The sequence below is a fragment of the Pseudonaja textilis genome, chromosome 2, assembly GCF_049901715.1.
Source record: "Pseudonaja textilis isolate UNSWEBS1 chromosome 2, rPseTex1.2, whole genome shotgun sequence".
NCBI lineage: Eukaryota > Metazoa > Chordata > Lepidosauria > Squamata > Elapidae > Pseudonaja > Pseudonaja textilis.
In genome coordinates, this window is record NC_141991.1 from 145598312 (window position 1) to 145620300 (window position 21989).

At 43.3% G+C, this 21989-nt stretch overlaps 1 protein-coding gene across 2 annotated transcripts in view; it reads right to left on the bottom strand.

Annotated features, from left to right (window-relative positions):
- Positions 1–3993: 3993 nt before the first annotated feature.
- PLXNA3 (plexin A3) overlaps positions 3994–21989 on the bottom strand; it is a 73894-nt gene continuing 55898 nt past the window's right edge. For both annotated transcript variants that reach the window (XM_026711312.2, XM_087925753.1), the window contains 12 exons: positions 20766–20908; positions 19267–19523; positions 18925–18991; positions 18450–18596; positions 17570–17729; positions 17315–17418; positions 15903–15999; positions 14162–14355; positions 11794–11963; positions 11250–11462; positions 7443–7593; positions 3994–6660 (listed from right to left, as the gene is read on the bottom strand). In XM_026711312.2, the coding sequence (XP_026567097.2) occupies positions 6565–6660; positions 7443–7593; positions 11250–11462; positions 11794–11963; positions 14162–14355; positions 15903–15999; positions 17315–17418; positions 17570–17729; positions 18450–18596; positions 18925–18991; positions 19267–19523; positions 20766–20908 (1799 nt within the window). In that variant the 3' untranslated portion in view covers positions 3994–6564. The remainder of the gene's footprint in view (positions 6661–7442; positions 7594–11249; positions 11463–11793; positions 11964–14161; positions 14356–15902; positions 16000–17314; positions 17419–17569; positions 17730–18449; positions 18597–18924; positions 18992–19266; positions 19524–20765; positions 20909–21989) is intronic.

The following is a 21989-nucleotide window of genomic DNA, read 5'->3' on the forward strand; positions in this document are numbered from 1 at the left end:
TTATTATAATGGCAGAAAGGCCTATATATGCTTAATGTTGGAAAGGTTTGATAATACTTGCAATGAAAGTAGTTGTTAAAGCTTATGGAACTGGCTGGGATGGTGAAACTGACTGCTTTGATTAGAGAAAAGACATTGAGTAAATTTATAATCAGTTGGAATCCTCTTTTGGACTTTTTGCAGAAAATATAAAAAATGAAATTATGACATATGGATTTGATGACTAGCAATTTTCAGAGATGATAAAATGGATGTTAAGCTTGTAATTTTAGAGATAAGAGTTGAACTTAAGTTTCATTTCTATCTGCTGTAAAAGAAATTGGAAGGCATTTTAGAACTCAAGCTCCCTTCTCCCCAAGACTATAGGTTGTGCCCAGCTCACCCAGATTATGGATTTTGACATGATATGTGAAACTTGGAACAGCCCTGAAACATTTCTTCCTTGCCTTCAACCAGAACTGAATGGCTTACCAGCTACATATATCCCTTGATGGCTTCTCCATGGCACGCTGAAGTATCTATAACTCTTCACTAGGAGTGTCAAACCGGATTTCTTCAATGGCCGGATCAGCATTGTAGTTCTCCTCTGTGGGCCGGCCGGGGGAGGGGGAAGGAGAAGGGATGGACATTTTGGCTAGCAGAATGCTGCAGGAGGCCTTCCAAGCACTCCTCACACCCCGTTTTGGCTGCCAGAGGCACCACAGGCCGGTGCGCAGGCCAGATTTAAGTACTCCGTGGGCCTTGACACCCTTGCTTTTCACCAACTGCTCCTTCCTGCCATCACTGTTGACAGCCAATCATTTTTGGGAAGAGGATGCAGCCTAAAATCTCTTAGCTTCCTCTTTAGCACAATCCTCAAAGTTTCTCCTTCTTTCCTTTTCCAGTGATTCTAACAAGATTATTGTTTCCCTGATTATAGTAGCAAGCAAACCACATTTCCCAATGGTGTCATTTAACACGAAGGAAGAAACTTAGCTCCTGCTATGCTAATGAGCACTATTAGCCCTGGTGGTGCAGTCAGGGGTGGCTTCCCTGAGGCCCAGAATGTCCCAAAAAATGGGGGGGGGGTGTTTGCTGCAAAAAAGCCACGCCCACCCAGTCACATGGCCATGTCCACCTAGCCACGCCCACAGAACCGGTTATTACAAAATTTGAATCCCACCCCTGGGTGCAGTGGTTGGAATGCAGTATTGTAGTCTGAAATGAAGACCCAGATTATTGGGGGCACTACGTTGACTATGTAAAGCTCAGAGTATTGTAAAGCAGCAACCCCCCCCCCAACCATTTGGGCACCAGGGACTGGTTTTGTGGATAAGTTTTTTCTGCGGATGGGGCTTTGCTTGTTTGCACGGCCCAGTTCCTGGCATGCCACACACCAGTGCTGCTCCATGGACCGGAGTTGGGGACCCTGCTGTAAAGCACTGTGGAGTGGTATATAAGTGCTATTGCCATTGCACAATGCAGCCAAAATTGCTGTTTCTCTGGCAGGGTGTGTGTGTTCCTGGGTAGGTAGTTTGGAACAGGGGTCTCCAACCTTGGCAACTTTAAGCCTGGCGGACTTCAACTCCCAGAATTCCCCAGCCAGAAGAGACCCCTGGTTTGGAATACTTTCAACCCACCCCTATATGTCTCTCTTCAATGGTCCCTTTTCTTTCTTCTACCCATCCTGCATGGATGTAGCCCAATCTAACATCAAGCTGAAAACAGAACATGCCAGTAGGACAAGAACAAAAGAAAAATGGGAACAAATGACTCATCATAGCATATACAAAAAAGGAGTATTCTGAGTAAATAGTTAATCACTAGAGTGCACAAGTTTTCACTCCTTTTGTGAACAAAGAAGAAGAGGAACATGACTTGACATTTACATAGCTGCCTTTGCAGTATACGTTTGAGAAGTTCTACATCACAGGCCTTTAGAAGCTACATATCCCTTCTTTCCTCATGTTCACATTATATCCGAGTTTAAAACGCTGTAATTCTGCAAGGCAGAATAATACTTTGGAAGCATTCTTCTCCGCCGCTCCCCCACCCCCCATAACCATACCCTGGAGCTTCTGCTAATGAGGCTCCTGATGCATCCATTACTTATTCATAAACTGCCACTGACAATTTCTTCTTATCTCATTTCTGTCTTCCCTACAGCCACCTTCCTGGGTGCTGCTTGTTTGTTCATTCCCATGTGCAAAAATCAAAATACACACCTTCTTCTTCCATCCCCGCCATTGCCTCCACCAGATAGTTACAAGTGCCTGAGGAGAGCTACAATATATATATATTCTTCAGCACAATCCCTGGGCCTCCTCTTCCTCACTACCAGGTTTTTAAAAACAAAAAAAAAGGAAGAAAAAAATGGTCCCGAAACTCTTCCCTTCTCCTAGGTCTTATAGGGGTCTCCAACCTTGACAACTTTAAGACTTGTGGACTTCAACTCCCAGAGTTCCTCAGCCAGGAGTTGAAGTCCACAAGTCTTAAAGTTGCCAAGGTTGGAGACCCCTGTGAAGGCCTCAACTGCTGATAGTTCCAGAGGCCCCGAACCAGGTTCTATAGCAGCAGTCCCCAAACTGGTGCCTTCCAAGTGATGTGGGCTGCACAGGTAGCCCTCGACTTAACGACCACAACGGAGCCTAAAATGTCTTGTTGCTAAGTGAAAACTGTGTTAAGTGAGTTGTTAAGTGAAGCACTGTGGTTCTTAAGTTAGTAACACGGTTGGTTAAGTGAATCTGCCTTCTGTGACCATCTGCGACCATCATAAATGGTGAGTCAGTTACCAAGCAGCTGAATTTTGATCACATGACCAAGGGGATGCTGCCACGGTTGCAAGTGTGAAAAATGGCCGTAAGTCACTTTCTTCACTGCTGCTGTATCTTTGAACGGTCACTCAATGTACTGTTGTAAGTCAGTGGCTACCTGCAATCAAATAAAGCTGGAGGCCTCCAAATCCAGAAAGGATGTACTAAAAACGTAACTTAAAATGATGCCCACTCAGTCACTTTCATGCAGGTGAGGTGATTATTAGCCTCTTTGGCAGCCTTACAGGGAACCAGTGATTTGATGTTTAGAATAGAATACACCACTTCAGGCAAATGGTTATCCAATCTCTTCTTAAAAACCTCCAGTGTTGGAACATTTACGACTTCAGAGGCAAGTTGTTCTACTGAAGTACTCCCTCCCACCTTCCCTTGAGTCAACAGGAAATTATTCTGGTATGGAATTTGCTCTTCCCTATTGCCTACTTTAATCCTGCTTGTGTTTCCCATTTCTGCCAGTCCCAACTTTACTCCAAGTCATCAGGTTGACCAATCTTAAAAAGATTTTGCACCTGGAGGGTGTCTGGACCATATTTTATTTTAGCACAGGGTAGGAAAAGCTCTTTGAGTAACACAGGTTGCCAACCGACTGGAGTAGGAGGAACCAAACAATTTTTTTCCCTTCCCATTTCCTAAAAAAAAAACACCTCACTTCAAAGTGTATGCCATAACTGAACAGATTGTGGGATTCTGCCTTAGTGTTTGTATAAGCAGATGTAGTGTGCTTATACATACTGTCAAGGTAAACGTGTAAGTGATATATCTTTCTGTCACATTCCATTTGAAACAAGGCTACAGCTTTGCTCTCAGCCTTCTACACAGAGGCTACAATTTCACAACTGCCCTGGCTTTGCTTTCTGTGAATAATGGGACACATAATGAAATCTCTGATATGAAAAGCATATAGACGAGTTGTTAGTTAACTAAGGTTTAACTAACCATTCTTAACTCTGCTAACTATTCTTGCAAAGTTTGCTCTGTTATCCCGTAGTCATAGTTTGTTGGGTGCAGAATAAATTGCCTTTTCTTTTGGTGATCAAATATTGGATAAAATAAAAAAGGAACATGCCACAAGTCAGATAGCAGTGCCATGCTTAATTGAGATTTAAGAGGCTTAACATTAAGAAAATGCTTGGATTTTAGCAGGATAACTGTCTCAGAACAACTCAACAACAGAAGCAAATGGCACCCCAGCAGCAACAGGTAACTTTTAATTCAATGGACACTGAAGCAGCAAGGAAGTACATATGAAGGCGCACAGACATTGGTGGTAAGAGGTGAAAGGAAGCATTAGGCAGAGCTACATTTCTACATAAGTGAAATAACTTGGATGGTTTTCACACTTGACCTCCCTAGTGCTACTAAGAGTTTTTTTTTTTTACTTTGCAGCACATGAAACTGAAATTAAAACAGTGGTTCCACAGCACATTTAATTTAGTACTGTACTATATTCTCTCACAACCCCAGTTTCTACAGCTTTAATTAGAAGTTTCCTCCTGGCAACTTCTGCTCAGTGTTCCAATTGTTGCATTAACAGTGGGATTTTATCTATACATTAATTGTCTCTTTGTTTCTGTTTGGGGGAGCTTTACTGAATTATTTAATTTTTTAAATTATTATAACATCATAAGTGAACAAAAGGAGAGACGGAGAAGTCAACCATGACTTACCCTTCTTTCAGGGAATAAATTATTGCTGTTGTTCACTAATGTTATCCCCACAGTGAAACAAGAAACAGAAGCTGTAAAGGGGGAACTGCTAATTAAAGGCACAAAAGCATGAAAAACTTAACACCACTTTATCCACTCACATTAGGCTGCTAAGGCAATCACATTTAAAAAGAAAACCCAGCAACTAAAATGTCTTTAAAAAGTGGGAAGGCAATACAGGAATATACTGAAATGTTGTTGGCAATTTTTATCATTTGGGTCTCCACAGAGAGTTGAAATGACGGACATCAAATCCCTATACAAGAATGGAAGCAACTTAGTCCCATATGATCCAGCAAGTGGTGGAAAGCTGACCTGATAAAACAGATTTGAGGTAGATGAACAACTTTTTAAAACCGTTTTCTCTCTCCCTTTTTAAAATAACTCTTTGCAAATAGAAAATAAGCCCAGTTGGAAGATGCCTAAGCAAGGACTTTCACCTTGCTTTGTTAATGTTACATTTTCATAGAAAGGTGTTTTATATATGGAAAGATGTTTTGTAAATTCCACCGCTGACCAATCCTCAGAAATGGTGCAGTCCATCTCATCTCTCCCCAGTTCATTTGGGTATTTGGAGGTCGGTGTAGCACCTCAAGAGAGGAATTCCCTGCCCCAGCAAAGGTTAAACAGGCTCCCTGCTTTGTGTAGCAGCCACGTTACCCATTCATGACCACTACGCATCCTTACGTTTTCTGAATGCAGACACATTCAGAGTGGTGAGTAAGCAGCCCAAACTGGCTCAGCCCACAATGGGTATTTAAGGTTATATACATCTTCCTTGATCTCTGTACACAAGCAAATTAGGGGCAGGAAACAGGCTCAGTGACTAAAAAGGGTTACGCGCAAAGGCGAAAAGAAGGAGTTGATGCCGGTGGATGGATCAGTTAGAATTATACTGTTAAAAAAAAGCAACACTTTCCATGCCTACATGAACTGGCATTGTCCTACACTTCAGGTGCAATTCAAAAGAACAACCAGGCTGCCCATGGGGACGCCATGTCCAAAGTATCTCCTTGTGACACCGGAATGCAAGAGGGTGGGGGCCTGTTTCCGTGGAACACCCCTTTTTCTGGCATTTCCCCCAATCCCTCCACATCATATCAAGAACAGCATTTTTTTTCCAGGCTTTTATTTAGCAAAAGAAAAAGTAATTATAAAAGGAACTAATAAAAAGCCCATGCTGCTGCAGGGGCATTCCCCACCCCACCCCAATTCCTTCATCCCTGAAGGGGGATTCCTATTCTTATTTTTAATTTATTTTATTTTATTTTTGGGGGGGAAGAAGGGGGGGGACTGAATCCCTCCAGGCTGCAGTGCAAATATTTACACAGACTCTTAAGAACAAAAGGGTCGGGGGGTGAGGGGGTGGGTGGGATGGAGGGCTTTTTACACTGAAATCTCTACACCGAGGGAATGTAATCATTTACAGCCAATAATCTTAACAAGATGCGATAATAAATTAATGAGTAAGGCACTGCACCCAGTAAGGGCACAACAGGTGGGGTAGGAGTGAATGTTTGGGAGAGAGGGGGGGGAGCACTGTCAGGTAAGATTAAAAATATCCAATTGCCATGGTTACCAAAAACAGAACAAGGGCAGATTCCACCAGCTACCAACAAGGAGTGGGGGACTAGGGAGATGAACGATATGATTGAAGGGAAGGGTCCACAAACATTTGGGGTGAGGGTTTTTTTTTTTTCCATTTAGCTGCCGGCTTGAGGGGGAGGGGGCATGATCAGGCTGCACCCCAACCTCATTGCTTATTCTAGGTGGCCCCTCCCAAGTCACAGGCAGAGGAGGGGCAGGTGCTTGTTATTGCTTCCAGACTGAAGGCTGGGGAGGGGAGGCACCACAGCGACTTTCTGCCACCCCAGGGGAAAAGGTCACGGGTCTCTTGCCCCTCCAGGAGGTTAAAAAGATCAAGTCTGTTCCCCTTTGTGGGGGGGGGGGGCACAAGCCAAGTTGGAGGTAGAGTCCCTTTGGAGGCACCTCTCCTGGATGCCCGCTGCCCTGCTCCCTTTGCCCTCCTGCCCCCTCCAGCATCCTCAGCTTGTTCCCGAAACAAGAGTGGTGACTTGTTCCAGCTTCAGCCTCAGTTTGTGTTTCCGGCAGGCAGCATCCCGTTCCAACGCAGTCAGGATCTGGGGGCAAGGCGGGGAGAGGGAGGGGGAGGGAGAGATTGGAAGCAAAAGGTTCAGTCCAAGGGGAGGAAGAGAGAGAGAGAGAGAGAGACAAAAGAGGCCAGGAGGAGCTAAGCAATGAACTCCCAGGGGGAAAAAAAAGGGGTATAAAACCAAGGGACCAGGATGGAGAAATATCCAGTACAATTGGAAAGGGATGCTGAACAGCAAGGAGTAAAAAAAAAAGGCAGGCCAAATGATTGCCTGCTTATTAGGATGGAGTTTTGGGCTGGAGTAAAAACGTTGGAAAAGGAGAGGCTTCCTTCCCTGGGACAGATTCACAGATCTTTGGCTCCTTAGGATTAAACCATCTGTAAAACAGGTCCCTCCCTATGAAAGCTGACATACCTATTTACGAGAGGTACAAGTGTGACAGACATGGGGGGGGGGGAACTAAAAAGAAGAGGAAAATGAATGGAAGGGCGGCACAGATATTAAAAGGCAATATAGCAATATCACAATTGTCACAATATCTTCTCCAATGCCGTAAATCACCCCTTGGCTATTGAACTGTTGGACTAATTTTATGAGAGGCCCCAGAGCTGCACAGAAGTAGAGGCTACCGAAGGAGCTGGCTGAGAACATGTCTAATCAGATGCCACCCTGTCTTCATGGAAGAAGACTGATTCTCTTCCCTATAAGATGTATAGTTGGCAACTCCCTTCAGGACAGGTGTGGGGTTTGCAGCCTGGCTCCGAAGGGGAAGGAGGAAGGAAAAGTTGTGATCCTAGCCATGGCCTCACCTCATCACGGTACCTTCCCACATAGCTGTAGAGTTCTCCCAGTGCACCCAACGTGTTAAATTCCCCTGCGTGCTGACGGGATTGTTCTACTAGGTAGGCATCCATATCTTGGTCACTAATGGAAGCCATCTTGGTGATGTCCCGGTAATACCTAGAATATAGAGACAAATATTGTTTTAGGATTTCATATACCTGCAGATCAGAGACGGTATTCAGCAGGTTCTGACCAGTTCTAGAGAAACGGTAGCAGAAATTTTGAGTAGTTTGGAGAACTGGCAAATACCACCTCTGACTGGAGATTTTACATTATCCTTCCCCTGCCACGCCCACCAAGCCACGCTCACAGAACCGGTAGTAAAAAAATTTGAATCCCACCGCTGCTGCAGATACAGTAGATGACTCTGTCTCATCTCAGGAGAGGAAAAAAACCAAACAAGCACAATCGTAAACAAACTGCTTATAAACATAAATATGATGCAATTCTATTTTTCTGGATTCATTGTAATTGATTTTTGCCTTGAGTACACCCAATGGGCAACCAGGGTACAAATTTAGCAAACTAACATCCTTGACACTCAGCTGCACTTTCTGAAATATTTAGCTCAGATATTGAATAAATGGCATATTTGGATAAACATTGATTTTAATAATTAGCCTGGCATGCAAACTTGAGGTGGCGGGGCGGAGGGGACATAGATGCCAAATTTGGTATCTGGCAGAGAGAGCTGCTACAATGCCAGGAACATTGGGATGACAAGGCAGAAAAGCAATCAAAAGGAGCCATCAAGGAACTATAGTGCCACAATCCGGAACAATTCAATCTCTATTCAGCCCTCCCTACATATAATAGATGACATCAGCTTTGACCATGGGCAGTTGGATAATGGAGAGCAATACTCTAAAAAAAATGTGGAAGCTACTACATGGACCCATTCTTTTCTATGATTCCTTAATTTTGAACACAATTTACAGTGTGGAATTACAACTGTTTCCAGATAAGTCTAAGAAATGAATTGCATGTTCTATTTTTAATATGGCAACTCACTCCCCATCTCAAACAGAAAATTGTAAGAAAGAATGTACAAACAGGGTCTAAACCTAAGAAATTACCTTTCCAGATTCATGACACTCTCCCAATAGGTGGAAAGACTTCTAAAAATTTCAGCAATGTCTGTGCGGGTTGGGAAATTTGGAAATTGGTCAACCCAGATTACAGAAAGTTGGGCAGATTTATTGTGGATTACGTGGATAAATTCTTTTGCTATAATTTCTGGACAATGTCAAGCTTCGGATAGCCATAGCTGTAAATCCTGACACTCTAGACAAATAACTCCTTATTCTATAATTGGCTGATTTGGTTGAAGGCTCACAAACATGACTTGGCAAGATTAATCTCTATTGTGGACAAGACTGAAGCCATATATATAGATAAATCAAAGGTTATATGAATCAATACTTCAAGATTTAAACTCGAAGCTTTTTTTGCTCCTTTTCTGAGTCAATAGATATTTGGCCTTCTCTTGATGGCCTCAAAAAGCACTTGATCTGTGCTGACATAACAGTTCTTTCTAACATGACAACGGTCGATTCCTGCTTTGCCAACTCTATTCTCTACAAATGGGGTAACCACTGGATCAGTGCTGGTGGCCTTAGTTCACTGGCAGAAGACAAGCTTTGTATGCAGAAGAGCTTAATTAGCAGCATGTGATGAGGGGAAAACTTGGCCTAAAAAACTGATAATAGAGGAAAGAAACACCATATGAACCTAAAGGGATTGTATACCTGAGGCAGGATCAATTGTTTTTCTTATGACTTCCCTTTTATTAGCACATAGAACAGTTGATAGGTCCAGGGTGGGTCGGGTGTTGGCCCATTTTACAGCATATGATCTTCATATTTCTTACCTCAAAACAGCAAGAAGTCATACAACTGATCCTTAAAAGTTATGGCTGAAGGAGAGTCGGAATGCCATATGTGACACTTAGGGAAAGGACCCCTTGGATAATTTGTATTGTAAACAAATTTCTCGCAGGATAATATTCTGTACAAACTTAGAAAAAAATAATTTGATTCCTTGTTACCTTTTTCTGTGAAGCCATCTAATGGCCAAGTTTACATCAAGGATTTCCCAGGTATCATTAAAAGGCTACTGAAGGTACTGAGTATGAGGCACTACTGCTGGCCATTCTTTGGGCCAAGACATGAATCCAATTGTACAGGCAGACCTCAAATTACAACCATTCGTTTAGTGACTATGGAGATTCTCAGTCATCCAGGTTATGATTGTCCCAAAGGTTCTTTTTCAAGAAGCAACTGGGCTTTCTAGTTTTTCTTTGAAGATGTTTCGCTTCTCATCCAAGAAGCTTCTTCAGCTCTGACTGGGTGATCCTTCCATTCCCCACCATCCCAGTCAGAGCTGAAGAAACTTCTGGGATGAGAAAAGAAATGTCTTCAAAGAAAAAACAGAAAGTCCAGTTGCCTCTTGAAAAAGAACCTTTGGGATTCATTTAGTGACTGTTCAAAGTTGCAATGGCCCCGAAAAAAGTGACTTATGACCGTTTGTCATACTTGCAACTGGTGCAGCATCCTCATGGCCTGTGATCAAAATTCAGATGCTTGGCAACTGGCTGATATGTATGAGGGTTGCAGTGTCCCAGGCTCATGCAATCACTTTTGGCGACCTTCTGACAAGCATAGTCAATGGGGAAGCCAGATTCAGATAACCATCATGTTACTAATTTAACAGCTGTAGTGATTCACTTAACAGCTGCGGCAAGAAAGGTCATAAAGTGGGGCAAAACTCCCTTAACTGTCTCACTTAACAACATAAAATTGGGGCTCAACTGTGATCTTACGTCAAGGACTCCCTATAGCCGTGATGGCAAACTTATAGCACATGTGCCGGAAGTGGCACACAGAGCCCTCTCTGTTGGCACGCAAGCCATCACCCCAGTTCAGCTCTGCCAGGCAGGCACACGCACCTTCCTCCATCCAGCTGGTCTTCGGGGCTCTGCCAAGCATGTGCAGGAGGTAAAGTCGGGCAGGGGCAGGGTGCATGTGCATGCATGCACAGGGATGCGCATGCATTGTATTTTGGGGAGGTGTGTGCACACGCTTTGGGCACTCAGTGCCGAAAAGGTTAGCCATCACTGCCTTATCTAGCACCTGGGTTCTCCTGCCCCTCTGCCTTAATTGCTACTTGAAAAGAGACCTTCTTCTGTGCAATGGAAGGAAGAGGAGGCTGTATATCACATATATATCACATATAGCTTTTACAGTGGTGGGATTCAAAAATATTTACTACCGGTTCTCTGGGCGTGGCTTGGTGGGCGTGGCAGGGGAAAGATACTGTAAAATCTCCAGTCAGAGGTGGCATTTGCCGGTTCTCCGAACTACTCAAAATTTCTGCCACCGGTTCTCCAGAACTGGTCCGAACCTGCTGAATACCACCTCTGGTCTTTTAGTGATTCAATCAAGCAAGCTTGGTTTTGTTAGCCCTACTTGTTGAATTCACATCAGAGCTAAATGCAGTTGGCTAGTGTGTATTTCAGCACATTGTGCAAAACCTTCAGTTGCTTTAGCGTGTTGTGTGAACTAGATCTTCATATTAATAAGTAAGAGAGTTTATTTGTTTGGATACAACATATACTATAAACAGAGCAATTGTGTTTTGTTAACCAGGAGTTTGATCCTATGAAGTCTATGATCTGAAGATGCTACAATTTCCATTTCCTAGACGAGGAAGTGATCTGCCAACTAGTGTCATCATCCATATTTCCTCCCCGCCTCCCTTACCCATCACCTCACCTTTCCACCCAGCCTTTATAAACAGGGATATCCTTGGCATATAATAGCTTTGTCGAAGGGGAATCCTTGCCCAGGCGGTGCTCAGAGGTAGAGCACGAGTCCATGAAGGTCTGGGCGACAACGGAGAGGCAAGCGTCCGTGATGCTGCTCTTGTGAATATCAAAAACAAACTGTGGGTTCTTGATGACATTCACCCAAAACCTCAAGGGCAAACTAGAATTGAGAAAGAGGTAAGCGGTATGAGACATTGATATTGGAAGAACTGTCATCACTTGAGCCAAATGATCTGTCACAAGAAGAAGAGAAAATGAAAGGGAATTAAAGGCTGATGCTCAATTTCATTGTTACATTAGATGCTTTTGAAGAGTGGAATCATTTGTTTTGCTTAAAGCTGTGTGAAGTCTGGAAAACACCTACTCAGTTCTGAATTAAGCAGATTGATAGGTACTCAGCAGCCACGCTAGGCTGTGGGTTTCCAGCTGTGGTTCACAGGCTTACAGCCATAGCATGTGTTGGATAACAAACCAAAATGCAAAATTCTCACCAGTTGCTTTTCCAGGTATGTCGAACATCAGGATCACCAATCTGTCTCCGCTCTGCTTGTTCATCCAGGAAGTCAAACATGTATTTGATGGGCAAGGGAAGGGCACTGGCCCGGTGTGCTGTGCTGAACACTGTCTCAAACAGATCATCAACAAACTTCTGCAACGTACCCTGGAAAAGACAAATACTTCTGGAATATATCCTTTGAGGTGATTGGAAAGAACAATTTGTTAATCTGGGGATATCACAAAAGCCTTTCCTAACTCCCCCACACTTAAGAAATACTAAATTCTACCAAACAAAAACAACAGAAGTGATCAATAATGATAAGTTTTCCCTTAAACGTGGCAGGTAGAACATCTGGCAGAGTAGAGGCTATGATCTGAATATAGAAATATTGTTTGATTGAGTTGATTGATTGATTTGATTCTATAGCCGTCCATCTCAGCAAACAACTCTGGGTGGCCCACAATATCTATCTGAGGAGTTCTTCCAGATTCTGAAAATGGCAATTTCATTAACAGATTTCAAGTCTTCATAACCTTGGAGAAAAATGTACGCACCTGCTTTGGCAAAGCCAATCTTGCAATCATCAAGAATGCATTTCATTTTTCACTCATTTCTTCCACTAGATGCCCAAACTGGCCCATTTTTCAATTGCCTCCTCATTACCACATGATCTGAAAACTGCCACATGGTGTCTAGATCAATGTGTATAAAATAATTTGCTAAATTATGCAAAGGGAGAATCATTAATTTTTCAAAAACTAAGGCCCTTATTAGGATCCCACAGAAAATAAAAGAGTACTGTAAACAGCTGTTAGAGAATAAATTTAATCTCAATATTTCACCGAAAAATAAACACGTCTCAGTGTTCTGATTCAGATATTCTTTCCCAGCGCCTCTCACAGTCTGTTACTAGAGTTTGACTATAAATCTATATCAAATGGCCCTGATTTGAAACTATAAAATTAATCCCTTCAAAATCCCCAAGCTTAAATTGCATCTACATTTCAACAGAAGCCACTTTCACATCAATTTAAATTATTGCTGCTACTGCCAAGGTACACGGGAATGATTGCTCTGTGAGGATCTTGATAGCATCATTATATATTACCAGAACATATTACAACAAAGTTCCAGATAACAATAACGTAATTAAATCAAGCACTGAGACAGAACACAAATATACACAATTACAATTCAGACTTCAAATGATACTTGCTTTTCTTCAGTACCTGGCAATTTACAACTTTAATTTTGCCAGATTTGATGTTGCACAGTGTTAATAAAGCACCTGAAACTTTATTTAAGATGTCATCTGGCAAGCATGGAAAGTGGCAGAATAGCAGAGTCCAAAGAAGGGAACCTATGTTCCTGCTCCTGTTGCTAGACAGGAGGTAAGTGAAACAATATCCTGTTCAGAAGGAACATTCAGGCTTTCTGTGTGAAGGACATGGCCAGATTGAACAAAAACTGAAATTTTGGGGGGAAAAATTGGAGAAATGTCTCTTCAGCAAAGTTTTGTTGAAGGCAAGAGTTACAGAGCCAACCAAGTCTGAAAAATCTCTTGGTCGACTATTAAAGGACTGGTTCTGAAACTCTGCAATACCTTATCTTCCAAAGAAAAACACCAATCAACTGAAGAATTTTGGCAGGCAGAGTTCAGGAGAAGAGCCTTTTCTGCTGTGGCCCCCGCTGCCTTCTGGAATTTTCTTCAGTTGGAGATGAAGTCTGCCCCCACATTCCTGGCCTTCTGGAAGAGCCTAAAAACTTGGGTTTGCTGCTTAGCCTGGGATCCTGACAGGGACTTACTATGTTGGGGGTGGCTAATGAGGTAGAGAAGATAGAAATAGTACTACTTATATCCTGCGTCACAGTGCTTTACAGGCTTCTCTAAGCGATTTACAGAGTCAGCATATTGCCTCCAACAATCTGGGTCCTCATTTCACCCACCTCAGAAAGATGGAAGGCTGAGTCAACTTTGAGCCTGGGGAGATTTGAACTGCCAAATTGCAGGCAGCTGGTAGGCAGCAGAAGTAGCCTGCAGTACTGCATTCTAGCCACTGTGCCACCATGGCTCATCCACAGGCCACCCATCATCTTGGTTTTAACTTTTAACTTTTCTATTCAAATTTTCTGATTTTAATTGCTATTTAGCACTGTTTTTTATTCTACTGTAAGTCCTTCAAACTCGCTGAATCAGTGAGATGGGCAGCATAGATATTTAGTAAACAAATAAATAAAATAAAGGGTTGATTTAAACTTAGAATATCTTGCCCGAATGCCTCCACTCCAGGTGGTAGGATTAATATAGGGTATAGGGTGATGTCTACTAATTCCGAAATCCAGTTCTCTTCCAACCATACCTTGGTGGCAAGGAGCCGGGTGAGGTAGATCTCAGAAACCATCTTGCTCCCTCGCTCCCCTTCCTTGGGGTCTCCGAGATGCTCATGGTTCTTGACCAGGTGCCAGAGGCGGGTGCCTGAATCTTGATCTGGAGTGAGGATGGGAGCTCGTGAGCGCAAACTCTCTGGGCTGCTGGAGGTACGCAACAAACTTTCTGCAGGGGTTGGAAGGGGTGAGAAACGAAGTCACTTTGAGTTTGCTCAATTTAATCCTGAGCCAAAGAGCCTGTTTTCCAGGCACCTCCTTCCAGCCCTGATTAAACTTTTAAAAAATCCTTTCTATATCCAGAGGAAGTTTTTCTGTCTTTCTTTCTTTCAGGCTCAGAGCCTGAAATCTGAGCAGAACCACTACTACCATCATCCTCACCCCTCCAGAGACTAAAGTATACCCCTTCCGCTCCAACCACAAAGTGGGAGTGGCTGTAAAATTATAGACATTTCGTGCCTGGAATAGCAAAGAAAATTACAGCTAGGCCAGGATAATGCTGGGAGGAAGCCCAGGGAATAAAATTCAGACGTGGCAAGAGCTGCCTGTCAAAGACTGATTGCGGAAATACCAATAACTTAGATCTCAGGTTTGCGGGGCTGCTGAACACATAGGACGGGGATGGCCTTTCTCATGCAAAGAATCATCCACAGCGCCCATGTGTGTCTGTGTCAGAGAGAGGACATTCCTCTGCATGCCAAGCCACATAAAAAGACAACGACAGAGTCTCATTTGCACAAGGCTATAATCTCAGTTTATGAGGATTTAGACAAAAAGATGGAAAGGCTGTATCCTGAAAACATGTCCCAAATGCCAAAATATACAACTTCGTGTGTATGCCTTCCATTTTCAAGGAGGGCAAACATGCTGCAACTCAGCAGGAATTAAGACCAAGCCCAGAAAGTGGAGTATTTCAACTTTCTCACTTTCAAGCAAATTTCTAGAGCTTATGGTTATAACGACAGCCTTAAAAATGTAAAGTGAACTGCCAAAGCAGGTAAGATTTTCAGTGTTTGGAAAACCAGCCAAAAAAATGAGAAAGGATGAACATTTGCATAATGTGTATAGATGGTAGAATTCAGATCCTTAGTCAGAAAGTCTGGACTGCTCCAGCATACATTTTCAGAGTTCCTGCAAGTTACCCCACATGTATGGAACATGTCCCAGGAATGTGCGTGGCTGCTTTAAGGTGTTCCTGACAGGTGCAAGGGGTATGCCCAAATCTGCCCCTCCAAATAATATTTAAATCTGGATCTCTGCATAGCCCTAGTTGCTATCCATCTGCTTAGATCTTAACAAGGTGGCCACTCCTTGGAAACCTGTCAAAGACTCTACTCTGAGGTCATCTACATCCATACCCCATCCTTCCCTTCCTCTGTTGCCCATACTGCTCTCTTCTTCTTTGGGCAAGAAACATGGATTCTTCCCTTCCCTGGGAACCCTTTGAAAATACAGATAATTCTTTCCAAGGGTCCTTCAACAGGGACAACCCATCTCAGATACCACTTTGGCAGAGGTCCAGGCAACACATAAGTCACGAACAGCCCTGCTACATTTTAGAATGCCTTCACGCCTGAACTGAATTACGTTCTTTCTTTGCAATGTTAGGTTATGCTGTTGGGAGAAAAATCCAGGGTTTGCAAGTCATTCAGGACAGACAGACATGCATCTCTGTGATGATGAAGACAGGGTGAGGCAGAGGTGCCATTCGCTTACCATAGCGACTCAGCGAATGGGTGAAAGTGAAGGAGCTTGCAATATTGTAGCCTGATGCCTGCCTAGGAACCAAGGCCACCGTGGAGCCATCTGCTACCTGTGTGTTAAATTGCAGAGATGGCAGGAGTGGAAGGGTGGGGGGAGTGGGTTTAAAGATAAGATGGATTGGGATGAGGGAAGAGAAGAAAGAGGAATGTTGACCAGTTAACAACATTAATAATACTTAGCATTAATATAGCATACTTCAAACTATGCAAGCCCTTAGTGCTCCCTGAGCTTGGTGGTCTGGCTGCAGATGTTTCATTACCAAATGAGGTAACATGATCAGTGCATCCTGGCACCTAGTTTGGGATGTCACCATCCCGGCACCTAGTTTGGTAATGAAACTTCTGCAAGAAAACCACCAAGCTCAGAGAACACCAAGGACCTCCACAATATTCTCTTCTATCAGTACAGTTCAAACTTTCAATGCATTTTACGCTATCTTTTGAAACTCTGTAAATTAGAGGAGAGTCATTACTCCCACACCAGAGTCTAGAGTAGGGGTATAGTACTGACAGAAAGTTTGTGAACTTTTTAAAGCTATCTGCAATCATGCAGTCAGGAGAATATGCCAACACATCAATTCATAAATACTTGTTAATAAATACTATGACCGACCTAATGTGATCTGGGCTTCATTTTGGCTGTTGTTTGTTTACCACATTATCTTTACCTATTACTAGCATTAGGACAGTAACATTGTAGGCAACAATACTGCTGGATTACAGGTAGCTCTAAAGGGATTACTAACTTTCTAACATCACAGCATCTGGGCACTCCTTCATGCAAATATCGGGGAGGTTAAGAGAAAGCTAGTCTGGGCAAAGCTCTCAGATCAAATTTATGATGGAGCCAAAAGCTGAACAGGGAGCTTCTTAATTCATAATTTAAGCAATTGTACATTACACCAATTTCTTAAAAAAACATACAAGAACAAATGGCCAACATGAGGAGGACCTGTGAGGCAAACTCACAACTATTAAGAGCAGCACCTCAAGGTAAGTCTTAATCCAAAACCAAGAGACATTGGGTGGGGAGGTGTCTTTATTCAGAGAAGTTCAGTTTCCCCCTCTTAATCTCAGTGGATTCTACTCTAGTGGGGACTAAAGAATTTTTCACAATGTGTTGGCTGCTGGCGATATTACCGTAAGCATGACTACGGTACCAGAATACAAACTATTCAGAACTTTTAAGAGAAAGCTAAAACTGTTAACATACACTTTAGTCCCAAACTGAAGCATACATATTAAGATAGTGAATTAGCGATGGAGGCGAATATCTGTAGCTCGGGTGGAGGTTCGTTCCCTGAGCTCAGCGAACGAACCTGCACCCTCACAGTTGATTAGTCCAGAAAACTGGAAGGCAAATACCTGATAATGCCCCAACGTGTTGAGCCGCTTCCAGTCTCCCTCAATTTTACTTGTGGCATCTTCATCCTGCAAGATGGTCCGTCCCACAGCACCCTGACACCACTCTGGGATAAACCGGAAGACGAGTGGGAAGACAGTTGGCTTTATTATTCTCTCTTCCTATTTAGTTACAAATTTAAGCCAGTGGCTGATTACCCAGGTCCATTCCATGCTCACAACCCCAGCCTGCTTTTTGCCATGTTCCTGCTTTCATACCTAGCTCCATGTCTTCAGCTCGGGGCCGCTGCGAATAGGGTACTCCTCGATATACGGCATCTAGAAGCTTCTCCTTCACTTGTGTCACCGAATCACAGTTTAATACTTTAACAGGCACTGCAGGTCCGCCAGGTGGCTCAGGAGGGGTGCATAACAATGTCTAGCAGGGGAAATAAATCTCGTCTTAAGTCATGGTAAAGGTACACATTTATGCACATTTGCAGACCTGGGGTTTGGAATGAGAAGTAACTATCCCACTTCTCGCAGTTTCCACTGCTAAGGAAAAACTACACATTTAGACCTCTCCATTTTAACACAGCTCCCAACGAATGTTTCAGCATTCAGGGTGTTAAAAAAAACAAACCTTTTGCCTAATATGGATGCAGATAACAGAATTGCATTTGGGGTTTGTGATATTTCACAGAAGGACAAAATATTTGGCTTCTTTGTTGAAGAGCCCTTCTATTTTCCCAGTCAGCTGTCTGTAAGTCACACCTGTTGCCTTTACCTTAGCTACGGCCCAGCATGAAATACCTTGTGGAATACCAATCAAATCCCAATTCCGTGTAGCGTTATGGTATTTTGCACAATGTAATCTTTCATGGTACATCACCCATAATTCCCAGCTCTTATCTGCAGCGCTGCTTCTTCCAAGCTGGTTTCCCCCATTTTGAAATTAAGTAATTAACCTACTTAGGAAGGTTTCCAATTGTTACAAAACGAGAACGCTTCATTAATCTGTTGGCACAGATGCCTCCAAGCCAGAATTGCAAGCTTAGAATGACTTGGGCAACAAGCCCCTTCTTACACATATAGCCATGATTTAGTGGGATACGTGGTTGGCTCCCTGGCTGCCTCTGTTGCCACCCCCTAAACTCACCAAGGTCTTGTAATCAATCTGCTGGCGAATGAGCTTGTCCTCGCTCAACGAGTAGCGTGCCTCGCCTGTGATGGCATCTATTGGGCCTTTCTCCATCTGCTGCTTGATGGCACAGAACAGCATGAATAATGGCTCCCCAGCACATTCCTAGGTAAGGAAGAGACAAGCTTGAAGCAGGAAACCTTGGAATCTGCAGGTAGCAAATGAGATGGCAGGCAAACCTGGCTCTGTATTTTCTACTCTCACCAGCTCTATGTGTTCTTTTTTTAAGGGAAGCCCCAAAGATTAAGGTCTTCCACATTTAAGGCTTATGTTCTATCACTGAATAACAATGCCAGGCATTTTCACTCAAATTTCCCAGCATCCCACTGGGCGGAGAATATTATTGAACCGATGAAGCTAATGATTCCAGGATTGTAACAGAATAGGTCTGAAGACCCAAAAGTTTATGAGCCCAAAGTTCAGGCGCTCTTACCTTCAGGAACCTATGCAGCAGAAAAGTAAACCAATTGGTCAACATCTTCTCAGCCACTGACTCCGTCCTGGAACAAGAAAAAGATAGAGGAGTGTTGCTTGCGACTGTGAGATGGAAGAAGTCCCCTATGCCTGCAGCAGTGTTTTGTGACAAGGAAGAAAAGGATCTGGCTGTCTCCACTCTTCTAACATCTCATCTGAAACTTGTGTTCTGACTATCCCAAGAATATTGTTGGTAATACAGACTCATGCACGGTTCGCTGTTGCCAATTTAATTATTAAACAGCAACATTTAATTGGGACCAGGAAGAGAGGAGCATGGGAATCAAAGAAGGTCTCGCACCGGCGGAGCAACAGCTTGGGGTGGGCACGGTTCTGCAGGTTCTTCTCAATGAGGTCAGCCAGCAGCTGCTTCAGCACCCCAGTAGCATAGTCAAGCCTGCCCTGCAGGGCCACCATCGTCAGAGAAGCAACAGCGCCTCTATCTCGCATGGAGAAACCTCGCTGGCCTTCCAGGGTGTGGATGAAGGTCAGCAGGAATGGCCGAGTGTGTAGCAACTGCCCAAAGAGACGGAGCCCTTTCTCTGTGCTTGGTGGTGTCTGCAGAGGCAAGAAAACAGAAACCGCTCCCTAAGCCAATATGGCAACATGGCTAGCAAGGGCAATGACAAATATTCCTTGCAGCTTTCCACATGCCGTAGGCTCGACTTTGCTCACAACCGGGAAAGTCTTTTTATCTGCCCTTGACTTCGCATACTTGTTCCACCTCTATGCACTTTGGAACATGAAGACTGTCTTGTTGTCTTTCCAGTAGTCCCAAGACAGACAGACAGATAAATGATAGATGGTAGATAGATAGATAGATAGATAGATAGATAGATAGATAGATAGATGGATGGATGGATGGATGGATGGATGGATGGATGGATGGATGGATGGATGGATGGATAGATAGATAGATAGATAGATAGATAGATAGATAGATAGATAGATAGATAGATACTTATAGATAGATGATAGTTAATAGACAGATGATAGATAGATAGATAGATAGATAGATAGATAGATAGATATAGAGATAGATAGATAGATAGAGATAGATAGAGATATAGATAGATAGATAGACACACACACACAAACACACACACACATACATACATACATACATATAGATGATAGTTAATAGATAGATAGATATAGAGATAGAGATAGAGAGATAGAGAGATAGATAAAGATAGATAGAGATAGAGAGATAGAGAGATAGATAGAGATAGAGAGATAGATAGAGATAGATGATAGTAAATAGACAGACAGAATGATAAATAGATAGATAGATGATAGAGAAACAGATAGATACGAATATATAATGATAGGTGATAAATGATATGATAAGTGATAGATTTATATATAATAGACGACAGACAGACAATCTCATAAAACAGGGTAGTTTCCCCATTTGCTTCCACTCTTTTAATACTATTAAGAATACTGCTTTTAAATGCAACCTTTGTACATCTAACAAGAGTGGAAATGAAGATCAGTAAGAAGTTCAGCTTGATGGCCATTATCTCCAAACTAAAGGGGTCTCTGTGCTGGTCTATGAAAAGAAGGAACTCCTCAATCCATCATATCAGGGGCAGAACCAGCCCCAATAATTTCAGGAACGCGCATCTGAGTTTACAAGTTCAGGCGACAATGATACCAGAGATATCGAAACATAAAGACCTCAGGATACCAAACCTCAGGATAAACCGATCTCTGTAACTCAATTTCCCCCCAACTTAATATTATTGTTAAGACAGCATGTCAGGCAGGTCTCATTTTTCCACAACAAGCACTCACACTGGTTTCTTGAAGTGCCGGGTGATCATCCACCCCCGGAAAGAGCACACGCCTTGCATATGTCCGATAATCCAGGAATGGGATCTTCACGCCATCCATGTTGTTTGTCAGCTCGTTAATATCGGTCTGCAACTCAGCAAAAGCTGAAGAAGGTAGAAGACTGTTAAAAGTGTTGAGCTGTTTGCAAAGGGGACTTTTCCTTCCACTCTGCCTCTTTTGATCGTAACGAAGCCAAAGAATCAACCATCAAGCCAACCTTGGCCTGCAATAGCCCTGCCTCATCAGATCAGGCAGCAAAGATGGAACAGGTATATTCCGAGTGGAAAAAACTGCACATCATTATGCTTACACACTACATGTGCAGGTTTTGGCAACATGTAACTAGCGAATGTGAAGCCTGTATGAGACTTCTTGCAAAAGAATCTACATTCTTCATTTCTTTTGAGACTAGATCAAGGGTGTCAAACTCGATTTCATTGAGGGCCGCATCAGGGCTGTGTTTGACCTCAGGGGCCAGGATGGGCATGGCCAACTTGACATCACTCGTGTCAGGGCACCTGTGGTGGCCGGAGCGCGCTGCCAGCAAAAACAGGCTCCTGAGATCCATTTTTGGCTGCGATGGCCTCTTGCAGCCATCTGCCAGTGAAAATGGAGCTTGGCTGAAAATGGAGCTTGGGACAGCCACATGCGGACCTCCCAAGCTCCATTTTCAGTGGCAGAGGACTGCAGGAGGCCGTTGCAGCTGAAAACGGAGCCAAGCTCCATTTTTGCTGGTAGAGGCCCCACGGTCTAGTCCTTCACTGTTTCCAGGGCAGCCCCGCAGGCCAGATCTAAGTATCCCGCAGGTTGGATGTGGTCCATGGGCCTTGAGTTTGACACCCCTGGACTAGATGATAACTGGGACCACATCACATCTTTGAAGCTATGATCCTTCCTCTACTATATGAAGCTGGCTCAAGTAAACCTATCATTTCAGACTGGAATAATGGCTCAAAGCATGTGAGACAATATTCCTCAAATCTTTTCTCTGCTTGCCCTTCCTTTACTGTAAAACACGGGTGTCAAACTTGATTGTGTCATATCGCTATGTATCGTGACATTCAGTGGTGGGATTCAAATTTTTTTACTATCGGTTCTGTGGATGTGGCTTGGTGGGCGTGGCGTGGCTTGGTGGGCATGGCAGGGGAAGGTTACTGCAAAATCCACATTCCCTCCCCACCCCAC